Below are 20,169 nucleotides of genomic sequence, written 5' to 3'. Positions count from 1 at the left end.
AATTTAGATTTGAGTTGACTCGAATCTAATCAAATTAGGCTCGTCAAAGTTTAATTAAGCTCGATTGATGCCCCAGACTCTCGTTGAGCTCAATTTGAGTCGAACAGATGTCGATTTGAATTTAATTTCATCAAATTAACATAATCTAACCTAATTGACTAAAATCTGGCTCAATCCGGACTCAATACAGCTTAATTGAGCCAACTGCCGGGCCGCTCTTGGGGATTTCTCTTTTTCCTCCGGTCCCTACCGTTTCTTCCCGTCTTACGTGAAAAAATCCGCAGCCGAACGCCCCCGTTCCTTGCCTCCGTCTCTCACTGGTTCGAACAGAGCAAAAGCCCTCCCCTCCGACGCCTCTGTTCGCACGCCCTAGGAAGCTCCAGCCGAAGGATCCCTCTCTTCCTCTCCCGTCGACCCCCATTCACCCGTGAAGGTAACTTCTTCTCCTTCTTCTTCTTCTTCTCCTTCTCCTTCTTCTTCTTCTTTTTCTTCTTCCTTACTGATTTTCTCCTCTTCCTCCTTCTTCTATGTCTTTCTCTTCCTCCCCTTCTTTTATTTCTTTCTCTTCCTCCTCCTCGTTTTCTTCTCCTTCTTCTTTTTCTATTTCTCTTCTTCCTCCCCTTCTTCTTCTATTTATTTCTCTTCATCCTCCTTCTTATTCTTCTTCTTCCTCTTCTTTCCCCTTCTTCTTTGTCCTTTTCCTTAACTCCTTGTAGAGGCATGTTTCTTTACTTAGCATTGAAATCAATAGATCTCTTGTGGTGGATGAAAATTATTGATTAAACTTCATGCATGAGCAGATCAAACGCATCTCCATTTCTTAGTTGGTTAAAAAAAATGGCATGCTAAGTTTTATCTTATACGAAATTTTGACAAAGTGCATCTCTTTCGTTTACTGTTTATGGTGATTCTAATAGTGGTGAACAGATTGAGCAAATTTGCTCATTTCGTTTCCTTACACCACCCTTACACTGTGGTGTCGATGGCAACCACATTTATTAGAGAGGTGGTTCGTTTGCATGGCATACCCAAGGCCATTGTGTCCAATCGGGACAAAGATCTTTTTAAACCACTTATGGAGAGAATTATTCAAGATGCATGGGACTATCCTGAAGATGAGTACAACTTACCACCCCCAGACGGAGGCGGTGAATCGCTGTGTGGAGACTTATCTTCGGTTTTATGTATTAGACACACTAAAGATGTGGGCCAAATGGTTAGCCTGGGCGGAATACTGATATAACATTTCATATCATACAGCAGCCCAGACAACGTCATTTAATATTCTATATGGTAGGGATCTACCTCATCTGATACATTATGGGCATGAATGACATCACATCAGTGTCATCAGTGGAGCAATACTTGAGAGAAAGAGATCGGATTTTGATAGAATTGAATGAACATCTATAGAGAGCACAACTAATCATGAAGAAGCAAGCGGATGGACACATGAGAGATGTACAGTTTAAGGTTGGGGATATGGTTTATTTGAAAAACCTTATAGACATCAGACTTTGGCTTAACAAAGGAATGAGAAGCGGGCCCTATGAGGTAGTGGAGTGCATTGGCTCTAGCATATTGTCTACGATTGCCAACGACCTCATCCATCCATCCTGTATTTCATGTATCGTATTTGAGACTAGCCATTGAAAATCACACACCCTCGCCCTCACTACCGACCACACTGTCATAGGATATAGAGATGATATTAGAACCATTAGAGGTGAAAGGGGTGCTCCAAGGAGACAAGGAGATCAAGGAGGTGTTGATTAAGTGGAAAGATTTACCAGAATATGAGGCGACATCGGAGCCCTACAATACTATTTAGAAGCAATTTTCTTTTTTCCACCTTCAGGATAATGTGACTTTTTAGGAGGAGAGTATTGATGCAGTTGTCAGCAACAGTCCAATTTCTCAGGTGTGGCCCAAGACCTCCTTTATCACCTATATATGAGAAGAGGCTTTGGGAGAAACTCTTTGAGAAAGGGGGGAACTCTTTGGTAAAGATGTAAGGGACGTTTATTAGGGGATTTGAGCTGTTTATGGGATGAGATTATGGATGGTTAGGATTTTTACATAATGTTTTTGAATTTCTGCAGTAGTTTTTACAAGGTGTTTGGATTCCTAGTAGCTGCTAGGAATTCTGGGAGAGATGATTCGCCTCTTGAACAGTGAATCAACTTATATCTTTGCTTGGAAATTAGTAAAAACAACTCTCTTTGTGTTATTTCTGAATTTATTTGGAGTAATTTTTTGTTTTTTATATTATTGTGTGTTGTTTTGATCATCAAGTCCTATCTAACACTTACAGAAAATCAAGTCAACATTTAATATAATTATTTAGAATTTGGAATAAATAGAGATGAATAATTCATAGGCCAACCTCAAATAGTTTATATATGACTTATGGCATGGATGATGACTAATAAGTTGGGGAGGAATGTGTTCAAACTTTACTACGGTATAAATTCATGATGGGAACTGTATGTAGACGATTGAAGACTGGAACATGTTTATAGCCCAGCTGATGTGACACAAACTCCCATGCGAAAATGATTTTCTTAATGAAGTTTGCACGTTTAGATTTAGAGACAATAACAAGCAAGATCTTATGCGGAATTGAACGATAAAATAAATATTAAAGTGGTACCTAGCTTAGGTTTTTATCTCACATGCATAGAGGTTGAGATCATTAAATAGTCAAATAAATCTTACTTTGCATACATGGATTGTTCCAACAATAAATTCCAATACTAACAATAAGATTAGTCTATGAAAGATCCCTCACACAACTCTTCTAATTGCTAGGTTTTAGCGGAGAAGCATTAACATGATCGTCATGAATTTACTAGACCACAATTGAGAGTCACTACAAAGATAAAAGATCCGGAGGAAGAGTTTACCCAAAGGAAGTAGATTCGAGGCCCCGAGGTGATCGTCTAGGTGCTTGAGAGAGTGGGCAGCAACTTTCAAGGCTTGGGAACCTTCTGGTTGGAGATTGGAGGTCTTCTGGACGTCGAGATAACAGCAGGAAACTGCTGGGCTTGCTGGACAGCACTAGGGGTGACTGGATAGCCACTATGAGGGATTTGACATCAGTTTTGACTTCCCAGAATGCTGGACAGCAATCGGGATTGTCTGGACAGCAAATTCCTATCTTCAAATTCCTGGACAGCAGCAGTTTTTGGTCTTGGACAGACCTTGGACAGCACCCAATCAGGGTCAGCAAGGATTTGGCTTGCTCGTGGTGCTGCTGGACACTTTGGGCAGCAACTTGTGGCTTTCCGGGAGGTAGGACAGCGATGAAAGTTGCTGGAACAGGAAGGGACAGCATGCGGAAGTGAGGGAGGGAGAGTTAATTACCATTAGAGTGGCAATTAAAAAAAGGAGAGAGATGGGGAGAGGAAATTAAGGAGTAAATTAATGCTAATTCAAATTCAAATTTTGAATTTGAATTGTCATTAATTGGGAGCATTAAATGAAAGCGGAGAGAGAGAGGAAAATTAATAAAAAATCTGAAATTAATTTCAGATTTTAAGTGGATTTGGCGGGATTTAATTTGAATTTTGAATTCAAATTAAAGTGGGAATTAATGGACCCTTGTTTGGAGCCATGAGTTAAGCTCCTAATTAAGGGGAGGAGTAATGGGCGGCCATAGAGAGAGAGAGAGAGGGAAGGATTTAGGGAGAGGATTTGTAACTTCCAAATCAATTTATGTCATTTAGGAATGAGAATGACAACTCAAATCTAATTTGAAATTCAAATAGACTTGGAGTTATACACTTTCTTAATTAAGATTTGCAAATAAGTAAAGTTTTTGAAATTTGAATTTCAAATTTCAAATTGAGGAAAGTGAATAATAAATCCAATTTAATTTATTTTGAAATTGAATTCATGATTGATACTTTCCTAAATTGGGATTCCCTATATGGAAAGAATTTGAAATTCGAATTTGAATTTCAAAAGAATTCAAATTTTCCCTCTCACGCTTGAGCTAAATTAGGAAGTCATTATGGTGATTGAAATCAACATAATGAGGGGAAAATTATGAGGGGGGCCGGCGGCAAATGGGAAGGAGGAGATGGCGTCGGGTGAGGGGAAGGGGAAGGGCTTGGGTTGTCGGTGGGAGCTTGAGGTGGTGGAGCTAAGGAGGACTTGGGGGGAAAGGGGATGGCCGGTGGTGGATGGAGAAGGGGAGAAAGGAGATGAACAAAAAATACAAATAAGATAAAAGTACACTAACGAACTCACAAAGAGATCGTAAGAACCGCGAACCTTGGACTCTTCCAAAGATTGACGGGTATTGCAAATCGCCCTCCTCGGGCTTCTCCTCTCATGAACTCACTAAGAGATCAAACAAGAACAAACTCTTTTCATTCAATAATTCATCATACCTAATACATGAGAAGAGGCCTCTATATATAGGCCTCAAAAGAAAATAAAAGACACATTTGCCCCTTGGGCTTACATAAGACAAGAGGGTAAAAAAGGAAAATTGCAAAATTAAATCAAAATACACTTAATAAACTAAAATAAAACAAAGTGATCTCGGTCGTCGATCTTCAGCTCCTCGGATAGGCATGGACGGTTGGATGTCCGCATCACCAGCACTATAGTACTGTAGCTACAGTGTAAGTCGCTCTAGTTCAATTGTTATTTACTTTGTCACACACTCACACCTACAATTTTGGTTCTCTTTCAAATTGTTTCATTTCATTATTTAAGATAATTCATATTTTCATTAGTTTTTAACGCATGATTGCCATCCATAAGTTCTCCTTCTATATTCTACTCTATATATTGAGTGCATATGAAGATTATTCATTTTTAGGTTTGAGAAAAAGGTCAGCATAATCCTCCGACTATTTATGGGGGGTTATTTTAGTCACAACCTTTTTAATGTGTCCAATTTTCTCCATTGACTTTCTATTTTTATTCAAAATAGTCCATTAAACCCCCAAATCTAAATTCAAAATAATCTAATAATGTGATAATTTTTATTGGTGGAGTCAAGGGACTTAATTGAATACATTAGCTAGATGGGATTAACATGGCTCTATAAAAATAGTCCGTGGACCATTTTTTCTCTTTTAAGTTTGATTGATGTGCTTTCTTAGCTTAATTCTCCATTTTCTGTAGAGAAAGAAGGCTGATGCTGTGAACTATTTTCCCAGTTGATTGAGATAAAATGTGTTAGATTCATCTTCTTTAATCGGCGAAGTAGCTTGTGTATCTTCTAACAGTGATCCCCACACAATGGCTTATATACGATGGTGCTTGCTTGCATTCCTTCAGAGCTTCATAGTTACCACTTTCTCCCTTCCTGATTCGGATCTATCTCTTACTCATATACAAGAGTAAGTATTCTGCAAAAAGAAATATGCAATCTGACAGTTCTTCAAACAATGGTGTCCATCTTTCTCCTTTCTTGCAAATTGCAGTGTAGGTTTCAAGGTGTTGAATGTTGCTGAGGAGCTTCAAGGAGAGACTCTTCCATTAGAGATGGGTCAACGTTTTTACAAAATCATTGGTCTCAAAGAATCTTCTTGGTATGAAGTCAAGATATCATATCCCGCTTCTGTATGTTTTTTTATCTCTGAGGAGCTTGTTTATACCCAAGTTTTGTAGCATTCAAGTGATTTTATTACTTTTTTTCTAATGCAGATACCTGCTAGTTTTTTCCTTGATTTGAAGAAAAATTTAGCTGAGCTGCAAATAAGGACAAGTAGAAGACTACTAAATACAGAAAAAATAATTTTCAAGTTTGACAGCAAGAAATTGGTTAGTCTTCTGAATTTACATAATTGGCGCATTGAATTTATGTTATTAATTCTCTCCATATGTCTTTCTTTTGTTATAGAGTTCAGGTGAGAATGAGGCATTTGTTCTGGTAACTGTGGAATCTGCTGGGATTGTTGCAAAGCCAAATGTGCAGAAAAATAAGCTTGTCCTGTTTAATATCAGTAAGTCCTATTATTTTGAAGGAAGATGCTACATGTTACTATGTTTACCGAATAGAGTTTTTTATATAAATTCTTACATTGATATTGTTGATTTGTGCTGATGCCACCTACTTTTTAAGAGAAAGTCTACTGAAATACATATGACATGGCAGATCATCAGTCCTTGTTTATGGTTGCACGTGTCTCAACTTGAGATTTTCTATATCTATAGGTTTAAGCTTTGTTATTATTGAAAGAAGAATGCAAGTTAACCTCTTTAGGATGGAATGTATCATTGTAATAGCGAGCTATACATAGGTTACTCGCGAATGGATGACATATTTTAAATGTAATTTGTATTTTATTTTATATATAGAAACTTGTATGGCCAGCTATGATAGGATTAGGTATAGATGAGGCATTGAAAAAATGAGTGGTTGGAATTCCTCTTTAATGTCCACCAACCCTGTCATTCCCTCTATTTTTTCTCTCCAAAAGTTAATAATGTAATGCCTAAAAATATAGGCTGATATGTATTTGAATTTTCAGTTTTTGGAATGAAATAATTTTGTGAAGAAGTGCTATTCATTTGCTTGGTGCTTGGTAGTCTCAAGTGTTTTTTTTTTCTCTTTTTGAGATTTGGTGATTATATTTATTTCTTTTATATTATTCATAAAGCTTCTTAAACAACCACTTTAAACGCTCCACAACTCTTCTCCACTTGATAAGCTCTAAGACCAATAAAAACATCAATCAAAATTCCAAATCTATTCTAAACATGGTCACATAGCCATCAGCCCAATGAGGGAACATTTGGGCCTAATCTTATTCTATGCATTTCGACATCTTTTTAAACTCAACTAAACTCTATCATCAACTCCAGATCACAAATTTGCATCTTAAGTTAACCTTCACCTTCATTTCTAATCATTTGTCTCACATAATCAACATCAGACCTTCCACTCGTTGGAAACTAGATTCCAGTGGCTTCAAAACAATCTGTAGCACTCCAAATTGATGTGTTACACACTTTGATAAATGCCACTCAACATGGCGCCAGTTGATGTGTGGTACTCAATCTTCCTAAATGTTTTATCCTAAGTACACATCTTCACACTTCATAGCCATATCTAATGTTCATATGGCTCCCATGTAACTGGCCAAATCAATTAAAACAAAAGATTGTTTCTTTACATGGGTTGTAACATAATTGGCATATAAGTTAACAAATGTGTTTGCTTACTTGGCTTTGTAGAAGCTCATCAATTTCATCTCTGTACAACCTGACATTCTTGATTGGTTGTTCATGTATATGGTGCTCATTCTACTATGAGAAGTTTGTACAATTTATTTCCAACATATTAAAACAACAAAAATAAACAAGCATTTAAGGAAATTGAGCAATTCATTCCTATTTCCTGAATGTTTTCCATTGAGATCTCTACGATATGGTAGATGTGAGGTTGGCCTATTGGCATGTAGTCACGCCTACTACCAAAGCTATAGTAGGTGCAAGTAACTTGTCATGTTGACCCGCCTTGGCTTAATAGCCTCGTTGAAGCACCTATAAATATTGCTCGAAACCACAGCTCTAATGTAATTATGCAAGAATGCCCATAAGTTCTCTAATAGCGGTAAATGCTGAAGATGTATCTCCGAACCAGAAGTATCATGTATGTAAAAAGGTCCAATATTAGTAATATGTATGTCCTAACATGTATACTAAATGTGATCTCTGTAATCCAACTTGAAACATATCTAGTTTCATCCAAGTCACCTCAGAGCATGTATGCCCGTGCTTTGGCTTTGCTCGTTATAAAATTGGATGACATCTTCTGATTATCTAGATGATGGTAGCACACCAAATAAGTCATCAGAAAGGTGTTAGGCCTGCCCTAGGCCAGCTAAACCGGTCCAACCTGGACCGGTTCTTTGCTACAAGAGGAGGGGGCGGAACCAAGGGGAAGAGAGAGAGGGGCCGGTTGGAGGGATGGGGCCCACAACTTAATTAAACTTGCTTTGGGAGGAAAAATTTGAATTAGGGGCTGTTTAGGGATTTTGTATTTGTCCTCTTTATTTTAATTAGTTCCTTTGAGAGAATTAGCGTTTTCATCTTGAGTTTGAAATCAAATTTGAAATCTAGGGTTTGTTTCTTTGGGCTCTAGGCTTCGTTAGAGATTTGGGGAGTTGTTTCTTCCTCTCGAATTAAAGAAACTTGTATCGTTTGTTGTTTTCCTGCATCGGCTAGTGGAATTCTTCGTTTTTCTCTCAGTTTTCTCCATATTTTTCAAGAAAGTTGCTGTACCGTTGCTGTTTTCTGCTGTAATCAGCAATTTTCTTGCTGTTTTTTCACCAATCACTGCTTGATTTGCTTGCGAACTCATGTATTTCCCTTAGGATTACTTGCAAACTCAAGTATTTCCTATCAATGCCATCTTTTGCCAATATAACCAAATTATGATTAACTAATGGTGGACCATCGACATAAATGCCTAGTATAATACCTACACCATGCAATATGATGGTCATCCCGCCTGTAAGTAAATGCAATGTGTTGGCTTGATAAAACAAATGTTCAACTAGCGCAATAAGTAAATGGTGATCTAGCTTGATGTAATGTAAGTGCTTAATAAAGTCTAGACCTGTTCCCTGCAAACCTTCTTTGAAGAGAGGGCAATTAGTTTGCCACTCATTCGCCATGAGCAAATGTTAACATTTGACTGATTTGAATTTAACATTCATTAGTTTGTTCAGTCCTATTGCTTGACCAATCCCCAAGTTTCAAGTTTGATATTATTTATTGATATTGATTTAATAATAGCGGATGATTTTATGCCAATCTATATTGATGGTTGAAATCGGCCATGAGAAGTTTTCCCATATAGATCATTTGAAGAGTTACAGAACAAAATCCATTTTGCCTTTAACGATGATTCTGTTTGGCACATAACTAATTTGATATGTTGAATGATATCAATGTTAACATTTGATTAATTTACTTATGATTTTTTTGCTAAAATTTACTTTATATTTTAAATAATCCTAATTAATTTTATTATTTTGTTGATCACTGTTGATACCATTGGTAAATATCAACTCAATCAATTTAATAATAGAGGGATTTACATACATACCATTTTATACTATTCTATTTACATATCTAACACCTAAAATTTTAATATTACATATATACCACCTTATATTATTTTAATATCAAATATGCCACCCATATTTCATTCCCACCAACCATATATTTCATTCCCACAAATCATATATTTCATTCATATCATCTATATTTGATATGAAAGTTAACTATGAGTGATATATATACAATATTAAAGTTTTAGGCGTTAGATTTGTAAATAGAGTAGTATATAGTAGTATGTATGTGAATCCCCCCTAAAACTCACAGTAAGGTTTCGTTTGGGACAGCTATTTTATTGCTTCTTAATTTTTGTATTATAAAGCTGCTTCAAGAAGCAATAAAAAAGTCATCTCAAACGAAGTCTAAGCTAAATTGACTTTGGAACTTCGCTTTAATTTTTTTGAATTAGACATCTTGAGCCTATCCTGCAAATGGCCAACCTTCAAACCAGTTTAGTGGACACCATCATCTTCATCATCATGTTTGCTGCAATATTGAATTAGTTATAGAAGTAATTAGCAATTAGATAACACTATATAAATTTTAGTATTATCAAATCACTAAAGAGCTACATGAGTCACCTAGGCTTCTGGGGTCAACGCCACCTAATGTTTTACCTTTTGAAGTTATTCTGCTATATAAAGTTTATGGGAGATTTACATACATACCACTTTATTTCATGCTATTTACATATCTAATATTTAAAATATTAATATTACATGACTACCACCCATTAAACAAATTTAGGTGCATGGAATGAAATATTAAAATTTATAGGATGGCATGAATGATAGAAATGAATTTTAGGAGTGGTATATTTGATATTAAAGTTGTATATGAGTGGTAGACATGTAATATTAATGTTTTGGGTGTTAGATATGTAAATAGCATGAAATAAAGATTTGCTTACGATCTTATAATCTGTCTTTGATACATGCTGTATTTTTGAAAATTTTCCAGTTTGCGAGGAGTTGTTTGTTGGAATCCCACATAGAGCTTGGTGGGTTGGTCTTGCAGCTCTGCTGTGTTTGTTATTGGCTGCAGCTGTGCCATATTTTCTCCCATTGCATCAGCTATCGAGGATTCAAGAGATGCAATCAGGCAATGTTTCTACGATGAAGGACTCATGATTTGCAAGCAAGCCTTCAGCAATCATATCATGTTGTGTTCTCATTTCCATGAGCTAATCTGTTTCAAATTCAGGGGTTAAAGTTTTTATTTGCAAGTTGATTTAGGCTTCGTTTGGAATAACTTTCTTACTATTTTCTGAAATAATTTTTTAGTACAAAAATTTTTTAAAGTAGAAATTTTTGTATTGAAAATTTATTTTAGAAAGCAATAAGAAAGTTGTTTCAAACTAAGGCTTCGTTTGGAATTGCTTTCTTACTGCTTCTTAAAGTAGCTTTTTAGTACAAAAATTGAACTTTTGTACTACAAAGCTGTTTTACGAAGCAGTAAAAAAGTCGTCCCAAACGAAACCTAAATCTTAATTCGGCTAACCTAAAGTTAGCATACTTCGGAGGGTTGATCTGCTCCTGTCCTTCTTTGGGCATGCAGCTGTTAACAGTTTTGAGATATGGAGGTTTGTTAAATGATATGATGAGAACATTGTTACTGACTTTATCCAAATAAACAATAAAGAACAAAATCATTAAAGACTGCCGTTTTGACCTATATTTTCTTTTAGACTTGGTAATCTCTGAACTCCTTTTAAGATTTGATATTTATTCTTTCATCCTCCCATTACCATCCAACATTTCCTCTTAAATTGATTAATGTAATCTTCTCTCTACCCTTCGCGAGGAGGAAGAGCCCAAATATTTTTTTATATTTTTTGTTGAATGTTGGTTATTCAAATATTGAACTAAGATTATAGCAGGGAAATTTTTCAATTTTTGAAGATTGTTACATCTTGAGTGTATTTGATTATTCAATTTTTTGAATTTGGTTGCTTAATTTATGCATCTTTTTATTCGATTTGTGTGTTTTTTATGTTTTGATTATCTTGATTGTTCTTTTTTGGAGAAATTTTAGGTCAATTAAGATAAATTCACATACATCATTAAGATCTCTTTGTTGATAGTCAAAGCTCCCAGCCAACATACTAAGATGAGCTGGGCATTAGTTTGATTATTTGATTACTAAATATTGTTGTTACTCATTGCACTGATTTGGATAAGGCTTTTCAAATACTGAATGTAATCATTAATTATATGAATCTAAATAATGCAGTACTAAGGTTTCGCTTGTGACGAATTTCTTAATGCTCCTGAAAGTAACTTTCTAGAATTTTTATTTTAAAAAGCAGTGAGAAAGGCGTCCCAAAGGAAGCCTAAATGTGATTACTGAGGCTTCGTTTGGGATGATTTTCTTAGTGCTTCTTAAAATAGTTTTTTAATATAAAAATTAAAATTTTTGTACTATACAGCTCTGCTTGAAGAAGCAGTAAGAAAGCCATTTCAAATGAAGCACGAATCTAAGCTATGAAACAAAGCACTGCTATTCTCTCTTGCAATTCAAGTTCTACCATAGCCTCTGCATAGTACTGATAAAAGCTTTCTGGTCGTGTGTATTTGCTGCACTGCTACTTATCATATTTTTTATCACAAAGCTCAACTGGGAGAAAACTAATCCTTGCAATCAGAGGCAAGAGGAGAATTCCCATTCTTAACTTAGAATGCGCAGATCTTCGCTGCATTTGTGAAAGTTAAGAGGATCACTATTATTATTAGTATTTTATATAAATAGTTGGGAGGAATAGTTTAGGGTTTGTTTGAGGTTGCTTTTTTTTTTTTAATTTTTAAAATATTCTTTATTTAATGTAATTTGTTTTTTGTTTTTTAATTGAGTATTCAACAAGTTTTATGTTGTTTGTCGACTGCATAACGTAAACTATTATTTTTCGCATGTATGGCTTGGGATTTGGTAACGCTAGTGTTAGTATGTTACAACGGAGAAAAAGATTTCATGTAGTTGATGCCACGTAGCTGATAAGGTCTTAATGTTGCTGTAATTTTCTAGCTTCTTTTAGAAAAAAAAATTTAATTATTTTTAAAAATATTCAAAATATTTTTGATAGGTTTTAGATTGTTTTTTAAAAAATAACTTTCACTATTAGTCATTGCGACTATCGATTAGTGATGATGATAGTTGTTGTCATCACCCTATCGACTGTCGTTGAAGCCTTAATTTTGATTGCCACTGCAATTGCATTAATAAACTTAATTCTATGCTCAAGAAAAGCTAAAAATGAATTTTTTTTTTTTTTTTATGATACCCATATAAGATGAATGATTATGTGCGGATATCGAACAGTCCAGAGGCCAATTAGAATGCACCATATCATTTTTTTACTCGGTACCGGTTGATGTGGCACATTCTATTTGGTCTCCATACCGCACAATATTTTTTCCCCAGATAGAGGGTCACAATTTCTTTGAAAAAAAAAAAAAAGCAAAAAGGAAATGCTTGTCTTGTTTCAATGAAGGAAACTTCACATATTTTTCACTGAATTGAACACCGAGCAATCATAATTCAATTGAAAATTTGTAATTAGTTCTTAACAATTGCCTTAATATGTATTGGATTATGATTGAAATGCGGTAATTAAAGTGATTTGGCTATTTGCTAATTTTGCATTTACTGTTTTTTTTTTGTTCATGCTCATTAAAAAGAAAGTGTAAAGATAACAGCAAACAAAGAGATTATTCTTAAATTATTTAAATTACTGCCTTCTAAATTATGATTACATTTATAAATCTTAAAATTAATATAGTTTGATATTATACATTAAAACTATTAAAAATTAATTCTATTATAAATAATAAAGGAAATTGAACTTCCTTTATAAAACAAGCTACCTTCCTCCCTTTGCTTCAGCCCCATAAAGGAAATCTGAACTTCAAAGAATAGAAATCTAAAATCTTTAGTAGCTTTGGAATTCCATCTTATAAAAACCAAGCCAAAACACAGCCAAAGATCAAAGATGGACTCTTCTTCTTCTTCCTTTGTTCTCCTCAGTCTTATCAAGCTATCCCTTCTATTTGGTCTCTCTCTCTCTCTCTCTCTCTCTCTCTCTCTCTCTCTCTCTCTCTCTCAATTTTGTTCTTGTTTTTCTCAAGTACAAATATGAATCTTATTTAATGTATCTATTTACATCAAATCATTTTTTATGATATTTCATTAGGCTTCGTTTGAGGCAGCTTTCTTATTATTTTTAGAATTAACTTTTTTGTACATAAATTTTTTGAATTAGAAACTTTTGTACTAGAAAGAAATGATAAAGTTGTCCCAAATAAAGTCTTATTAAAATTGAGGTGTAATATACCTAATCAATTTATTCAATTTGTTTTGCAATAATTAAAATTGATTTGGATTCACTTGGTGCCAAATATTACGCTATTCTAAATTAGTGGTATTATACTAGAAGTTATTTTTAAAAAAGCAATAGGGCTGTCACAAATGAAGACGGCTTTCTTACTGTTTCTTAAAACAACTTTTTAGTACAAAAGTTAAAATTTTTGTGCTAGAGAGCTTCTTTAAAAATCAGTAAGAAAGTCGCCCTAACAAAACCTTAAACTATCATAAATCTTGTGTCATATGAAGCATAATTTAGCTCTTTATACTACTCCAAGTCCTATAAACACCCATGGATTCATCAAATTTACATTATAAGATTATTGAGCAAACTTATATTCTTTCCATTAATGTGAAAATTTTGTATGACATAATGATAGGTTGTCTTGTCCAAGGCCATATGGTGTCATTTTACATTAGAAATGATTGCCCATTTGAAATATGGCCAGCAATTGCTCCAAATGTTGGCCATCCTGTGATTGCTGATGGTGGATTTTTGCTCCCTTCTGGTGAGACTAAGAGGATCCAAGCCCCTGCACAATGGAATGGGCGCTTCTGGGCAAGAACTGGATGTGATTTCTCATCAATCTTAAAGCCTGCTTGCCAAACTGGTGATTGCCAAGGTTTGCTATCATGCAATGGAACAATTGGTTTGCCTCCTGCCACACTTATAGAGGTAATTAGTTCTCTTATGCTTCGTTTGGGACGGCTTTCTTATTGATTCTTAAATTAGCTTTATTGTTTGTACTAGAAAGCTGTCGCAAACGAAGCCTTAAGCTTCATTTGACATTGCTTTCTGACTGCCTTTTAAAGCTGTTTTTTGTTAAAAATTTTATTGAACAAGATATTTTTATACTAAAAAGTTATTTTTGAAAGCAGTAAGAAAACTATCTCAAACGAAGCCTTATTAATTAACTAATATATCATGTATTTAGGCTTCATTTGGTATAATTATAGTGAGATTGTACTTTTTTGATATATTATAAAATAGTCATCATATTCTTATGTGAAAAATTTCTCTATTCATCATCAAACCAACTAATATATGCTAATGAATCGTTTCTCTCGTGCTCTCTTTTAAAAAATATATATATTAATTCACTTTATGAATTTTATCATAATATTTATGCATGATGGTTAAGCTAACCTTAATCTCAATCTTTTACATTTAAATATAAGAATAATATTGGTGATTTTTAAAATAAATGAAATTTTAAATAAAGCCGATCCCGAATTCCAATGATAAGACTGATAATGGTTGTAAGATATGGAGGTTTTTATCCCTCTTAGAGCTTTGAACTGACCGGCCACACTGAGTAGTGGAAAACGACAAGAAATCGTTAGAGGCGAGCAACCCTGAAACTAATAGGCTTGGAACCTAAGATTTGTAATCGATATAACGCTGATTCTCGGTAGAAGTTCCATGCATGCCTGGCCTAAGCTGTCCATTTCTTATTCCTTCAGGGTCCAATTTGTTAAGAATTTATTTTTTAGTTTTTTTTCATTGACATAGATATAATAGCTCGACTGAAAGGAGAGAAATTGAATTAGAAGATTCGAGGGACTCTACCATCTGCCGACCGCGTAGTAAAGAAAGAAAAAAAAAACAAGCAACACATACATTCTTTTGCCTCTATGATGTCGGTCTTGTGTATGAGCACAAACTTCTTGTGTTTGTGTTAGTAAGACGAATTATTTTATTTTATAAATTCTATCTTAAATTTATGCAGTATTGCCAGACTAACTTTAACCTCAATATTTCACATTCAAGGTTGGACCTATTAATAATGATTTTATAAATAATGAGAAGTGATGAGTCAAATATATTCTCAAGTAATAGGGATGAAACTAATAATGATGATGATGATGATGTCTCTTTTCTCATATTTTCATTTGACTCTTGTAGGTTTCAATTCAAGAAGAAATAAGCAAACCTAGCTTTTATGATGTTAGTCTTGTTGATGGCTATAACTTACCTGTATCAGTATCCACAAGGCCAAAAAACCCTAAGTGCTTAATACAAGGATGCAAAGGAAGTGTTAATGATGTGTGCCCTCAAGAGCTTCAAGTTTTAGATCAAAATGGAGATGTGATTGCATGCAAGAGTGCATGTTTGGCTTTCAACCAAGACATATTTTGTTGCAGAGGTTCATATCAAAGTCCTGAAAAGTGCAAGCCTAGTATGTACTCTAAGTTGTTCAAGGAGGCTTGCCCTTCTTATTTTAGTTATGCTTATGATACGCCATCACCACTTATGAGTTGTTCTTCGAAAATATATGTCATCACTTTTTGCCCCTCTAATTGGAGCAATCACCAATCGGTGTAGTAATAATAAAGAATAAATATGTTTTTATGTTATCATGTAATAGTGGATGTAGATCAATACGTGCAAATCATTTTTAATTTCGTATTATCTGCTCACTGGCTTCCTACTTTCTTACTTTCTTACTATTAGTTTTGTTCTTTAGTAGACTTTAATTGAGAAATTTTAGTTGTAGGATTTTTCAATTACTCACATTCGAATCTTGATAGAACTCTTTTTTACCATCTCAAGTAACTATCTAGTTTTTGCCATTAGTATTTGGCACAAAAAAATTTGAGTCCTTTGATATGTACATGTTGTGTAAAAACATGTACTTAGCAAGATAAATTCTCTTTGCATGCAATATCAATTATCTCCTTTTTTATATTGCAAATGTTTTTTCTAAAAGGTCTTTGCTAATAAAAAATTAATCTTTATTTTAACAATCATTATTTATATGATTTATAAATAATTTATAAAATTAGATAAATAAATCATTATTAGTATTAAATTTTTATTTTTACTTTAAAATTGTTGATGCTGGTCCAAGTCCGGATAAAAAAATTGAAAGAAAATTTATAAAAATAAATTTAGGCCCCCGTTGAAAAAAATTTCTGGCTCTGCCACTATTTTAGCATATAAAATATTAACTAAAATATCTTTGAAGAGTTCAAATATTACTTAATAAAATTTGTTGAATTCTTAATATTTTAAGGATACATATCATGGAATTTGTATTTGGTGCATAAGGGATAAACTAACTTTAATTAAAAAGAAAAATGATGTTCACAAATCTAACTTTATTATATTATGACTTGTATAAATATTAGTTGATCATATTCTTTGCTATTATGTGATAAAGAAGTTTTTTTTTTTGGTTAATGATTAAACTTGTTGGATCTAATTTTGGGCTTGAATATTATGGAAAATATGAAATGTGTAATAGAATCAAACTAGATCTCCACTTCCTATCGGATATCTCTAAGTCACAAAAGCATGCTCTACTGGCTACTATACCCTATCTAATCAGCAAAGTAATAGATAGAGAGAAAATAAATAATACTTAAGGCAAGTATAATAAATCAAAGTGGCGCTCAAAAATAAATGAATAATTGATTTCAGAATCAAACATAATTGATTTCAGAATCAAACAAAATATGACAAAGCTGATAAGATATGTAAGCCATATATATTACAACATCTGAGGCATCCTTAGTCTCCTATTGAGTCAAACTATACACACATGCATCAATTGGAACTAGAGCTATAAAGCTATCAATCCTTCTCTCTAACCTGAGGATGGTCTCCCTGCTACAAAGCCTACTATAGAACCAGAACAATTGCCTCTATTAGATGGCCCCTCAAAAAACATGCAAAGTGGAACTATCCTCTGTCTTTCTATATATCAAATTGAACTCTCAATCTTGGGCTTAGAAAGTCCGTCGAGTCCTACATGTGGACACTGCCTCTACCCAAAACTAACACAAATTGTCCACCTCTCATGGACTCTCCAGGTCCAAATCTATTATTCTTCCCAAAAAATCCATTGTTATATGTCTTGCTATCAAATTGCTTTCTACTAGTAGTCAACCGCTACTAAATAACAATCATATCATTCTCAATCAGACGAGCTCTACCACAGCCTTAGAGATGTCAGAAATATGAAACATAGTCAATAATGTCTCACGAACTGCTCAAAAACATGTAGTGCTTATCCTCGAGAGTACTAACTAGCTACGAAGCATACCTGCTTAGAGTAGTGCTCTATCTTGTATTGTATGACAATCCTACTCTCCTTAACTAACTTCAGAAAAGCCTTTTGCATCTACTAACGTGCAAAATGTGGTACGAACCAGGCTCAAACACGTTAAAAATTCCCTCCCATGTAATCAAGGAGTTCAATCTGCCCTGACTCCACTCCTCGTGCTGGCACATACACCAATGTTCTGCCTCTCCATCCAACAAAAAATAACTAACGATACCTTCCTCTCAAGAGGACGCTGCATACTATCAAAAGTCTTCTCCATCATCCTCAATCATTCATCTGCCCTTGTTTCAACAACGCCCTCAAATATCAGAGGCTTTAACTTCAAAAATATATGTAGGTGTCAATTTACCTCATGAAATCAAATAGTAGAAACTTTATTCTATATCTCACCCATCATCTAGCTACCAAACTAGAAAACTGTGAAATAATGTCAAAACTGAATGTGGGAGCAATACTATACACATGTGCTACTTGACTAACACTCTATCTATTTGTTATATCTGGATCAGATATATTTATAATCACACAGAATACTCAATTGGGAATGTATGCATATGAAAATAAATAAGAATGAATGCACAGATGGGCCTAATACCACCTCATTAGACTAACAAATCAATTTCATATAGCTTCGTTTAATGATCAATTTTCAAAACTATTGCTCTGATACTAAAATTACTTGTCAAAATTCATACTGATAAGATCTACAATCTTGACATATCCTATCATCTTGGTTTGTAATAGGCAAACCACAAAATATAAGTTTTGAAAAAAAAAATTAGAATCTTTGTCTAAATTTTAACTTAAAAATAATAATAATCACAAAGCTACTAACAATATGCAGTATATTGAACATAAACTCATCCACTTTTTTTTTCATTCATTATCAAAATGAATTTACAACTACAATACATAGTTACAGACTCAGCTATAGAATAGAGCAAATCAATAACTAGTCGTGACTGTATTAAAAAAAGAAGAAGAAAGAAATATAACAAACCAAATAATGAAAAAGTATTTTAAAATAAAAATTTTAAAATTTTGCTTAAACTTGAACGCTTATGCGTTATGCTTTCTAGTGCTGTGACGTTAGGCTTGAGAGCATAGTGGTGCCAGAAATAGTTGCTATAACACTGAATAGGGGTGCAACCGAGTCAAGCCGGCTAGCGAGCTGCCTCTAGTTTGACTCGGTAACAAGCTCTGCTAGTCGAGTTTATCGAGCTCATGAGTCGAGCTCGAACACGATTTCGAGCTTGATAGCTTATCGAGCTCGAACAACCCATTGCTCTACTCATGAGCTCGTCGAGCAGCTCGCATCGCTAGTGGGAAAAATAAGAACACATAAGGGAAAATGAAATTAGACACGGGAATCTGCTCAACTCACGAGCTTAGCAGCACGGAAGCTGGCGTCGACTCGCGATGCAAAAATTGCCAATGGATGCGGACGCTGGCAATGGATGCAGATGCTAATGGCGACGAGAGAAGCTGGCGACGCGTTCGGACACTGCATTGGCGACACATTCGGACACGGCACTGGCGATAGACACGAGCTTGATGGACAAACTTAGCTCAAACTACCACTCGAGCAACTCAACGAGCTTTTTTTTTTATCCTTCCAATCGAGCTTGAGCTCGACTGTTGTGATCGACTCGAGTTCGAGCTCGAGCTTGGCATTTGACAGTCAAGATTGGCTCGAACACCCTTTAACTCGAGCTCAACTCGACTCATTTGCACCCTTACCATTTAAACATCTGTTCTAAAATAATTCTAGATTCAACATACGGTGTTGCGGCACCTGGTCAGAGTGCTGTGGCACTAGGCACTAGGCCACTATTAGTGTTTATATATATATACCTAAGAATTGAGCCACAGTCACCTCATCCCTTCCCCATTACGCTTGGCTTGCTCAAAAAGGAAAAAGGGAGAAGAGGAAAAAGAGGAGAGGAGAGAGCAAAGAGAAAGAAGACTTTTGGGGCTTTTTTGTTCGTCGCTTCTGTTGGGAAAGTTGTTCTACTCAAACTAAGTAGCATTTGCTCTGCACCTGTTTTCAATGATTCAAAATTTGTTTTGTTTTCACTCTCTTAAAAGTGAAAAAAAAAGTTTATATCTTCCGTTTAAGTAAAATTTCATTACATAAGTTTTGGTATGAAATAGATGTCATCAATATGAGCATTTTGACTTAAATATTTTAAATATTATTGGGTAAAATGATAATTAAGCATTCATGAAGATATTGCATATTTTATAATTTTTTTTATATTTCATATATCATTGCATTTATAGATGAAATTATATTATTGTTATAAGATGAATGTGACTTTGCATATAAGCAACAAAGGCTAAAAGTTAATATTATAAATTAATACGAATTGACTCTTAAAATATAATACTGTTGGAGAGTAGCCCGACGGGCTTTTCTTTAAAAGTTGTTTATGGTGTTACTCTGGTTGTAGTATATAATTGATTGGCTGTATTACGCTGATGAGTAGAGGGTGATAACTATTAAATGAGCAATGAAAAACACTTATGAAAATAAATGACAACTCACTTTATTAAAAAAATAAACCAGAAAAATCATCGGAAATAAATACGTCGAAAAAACTGCTTGAAAAATTCTCGGAAATATGTCATCGTAATCTGTCAGAATTCCGCC

General features: G+C 34.4%; 2 protein-coding genes across 2 annotated transcripts; both read left to right on the top strand.

Moving 5' to 3' along the window:
* The first annotated feature begins 225 nt into the window (after positions 1–225).
* On the top strand, positions 226–10,380 carry LOC110105227. The gene is made up of 6 exons (XM_020834626.2): positions 226–433; positions 5,143–5,360; positions 5,445–5,583; positions 5,668–5,784; positions 5,864–5,966; positions 10,051–10,380. The coding sequence occupies exons 2-6, from the start codon at positions 5,260–5,262 to the stop codon at positions 10,218–10,220; spliced, it is 630 nt and encodes a 209-aa protein (XP_020690285.2). The 5' UTR covers positions 226–433; positions 5,143–5,259; the 3' UTR covers positions 10,221–10,380.
* Positions 10,381–13,835: 3,455 nt separating this feature from the next.
* Positions 13,836–15,772, top strand: LOC110105228 (thaumatin-like protein). Its single transcript, XM_028695815.1, has 2 exons — positions 13,836–14,122; positions 15,353–15,772. Exons 1-2 carry the CDS (start codon positions 13,847–13,849, stop codon positions 15,770–15,772), a joined length of 696 nt encoding a protein of 231 aa, XP_028551648.1. The 5' UTR covers positions 13,836–13,846.
* Positions 15,773–20,169: the final 4,397 nt, after the last annotated feature.

Source organism: Dendrobium catenatum, unplaced genomic scaffold, assembly GCF_001605985.2.
Source record: "Dendrobium catenatum unplaced genomic scaffold, ASM160598v2 fragScaff_scaffold_689, whole genome shotgun sequence".
Classification (NCBI taxonomy): domain Eukaryota; kingdom Viridiplantae; phylum Streptophyta; class Magnoliopsida; order Asparagales; family Orchidaceae; genus Dendrobium; species Dendrobium catenatum.
The sequence above is the reverse complement of the archived record's forward strand: the minus strand, read 5'-3'. Positions and strand labels throughout refer to the sequence as shown.

Coding starts and splice junctions, on each gene's coding strand:
- LOC110105227 (XM_020834626.2), top strand. CDS start 5,260: ATGGCTTATATACGATGGTGCTTGCTTGCATTCCTTCAGAGCTTCATA. Junction 5,361..5,444: donor TCTCTTACTCATATACAAGA/GTAAGTATTCTG, acceptor TGCAAATTGCAG/TGTAGGTTTCAAGGTGTTGA. Junction 5,967..10,050: donor GCTTGTCCTGTTTAATATCA/GTAAGTCCTATT, acceptor AAAATTTTCCAG/TTTGCGAGGAGTTGTTTGTT.
- LOC110105228 (XM_028695815.1), top strand. CDS start 13,847: ATGGTGTCATTTTACATTAGAAATGATTGCCCATTTGAAATATGGCCA. Junction 14,123..15,352: donor CTCCTGCCACACTTATAGAG/GTAATTAGTTCT, acceptor TGACTCTTGTAG/GTTTCAATTCAAGAAGAAAT.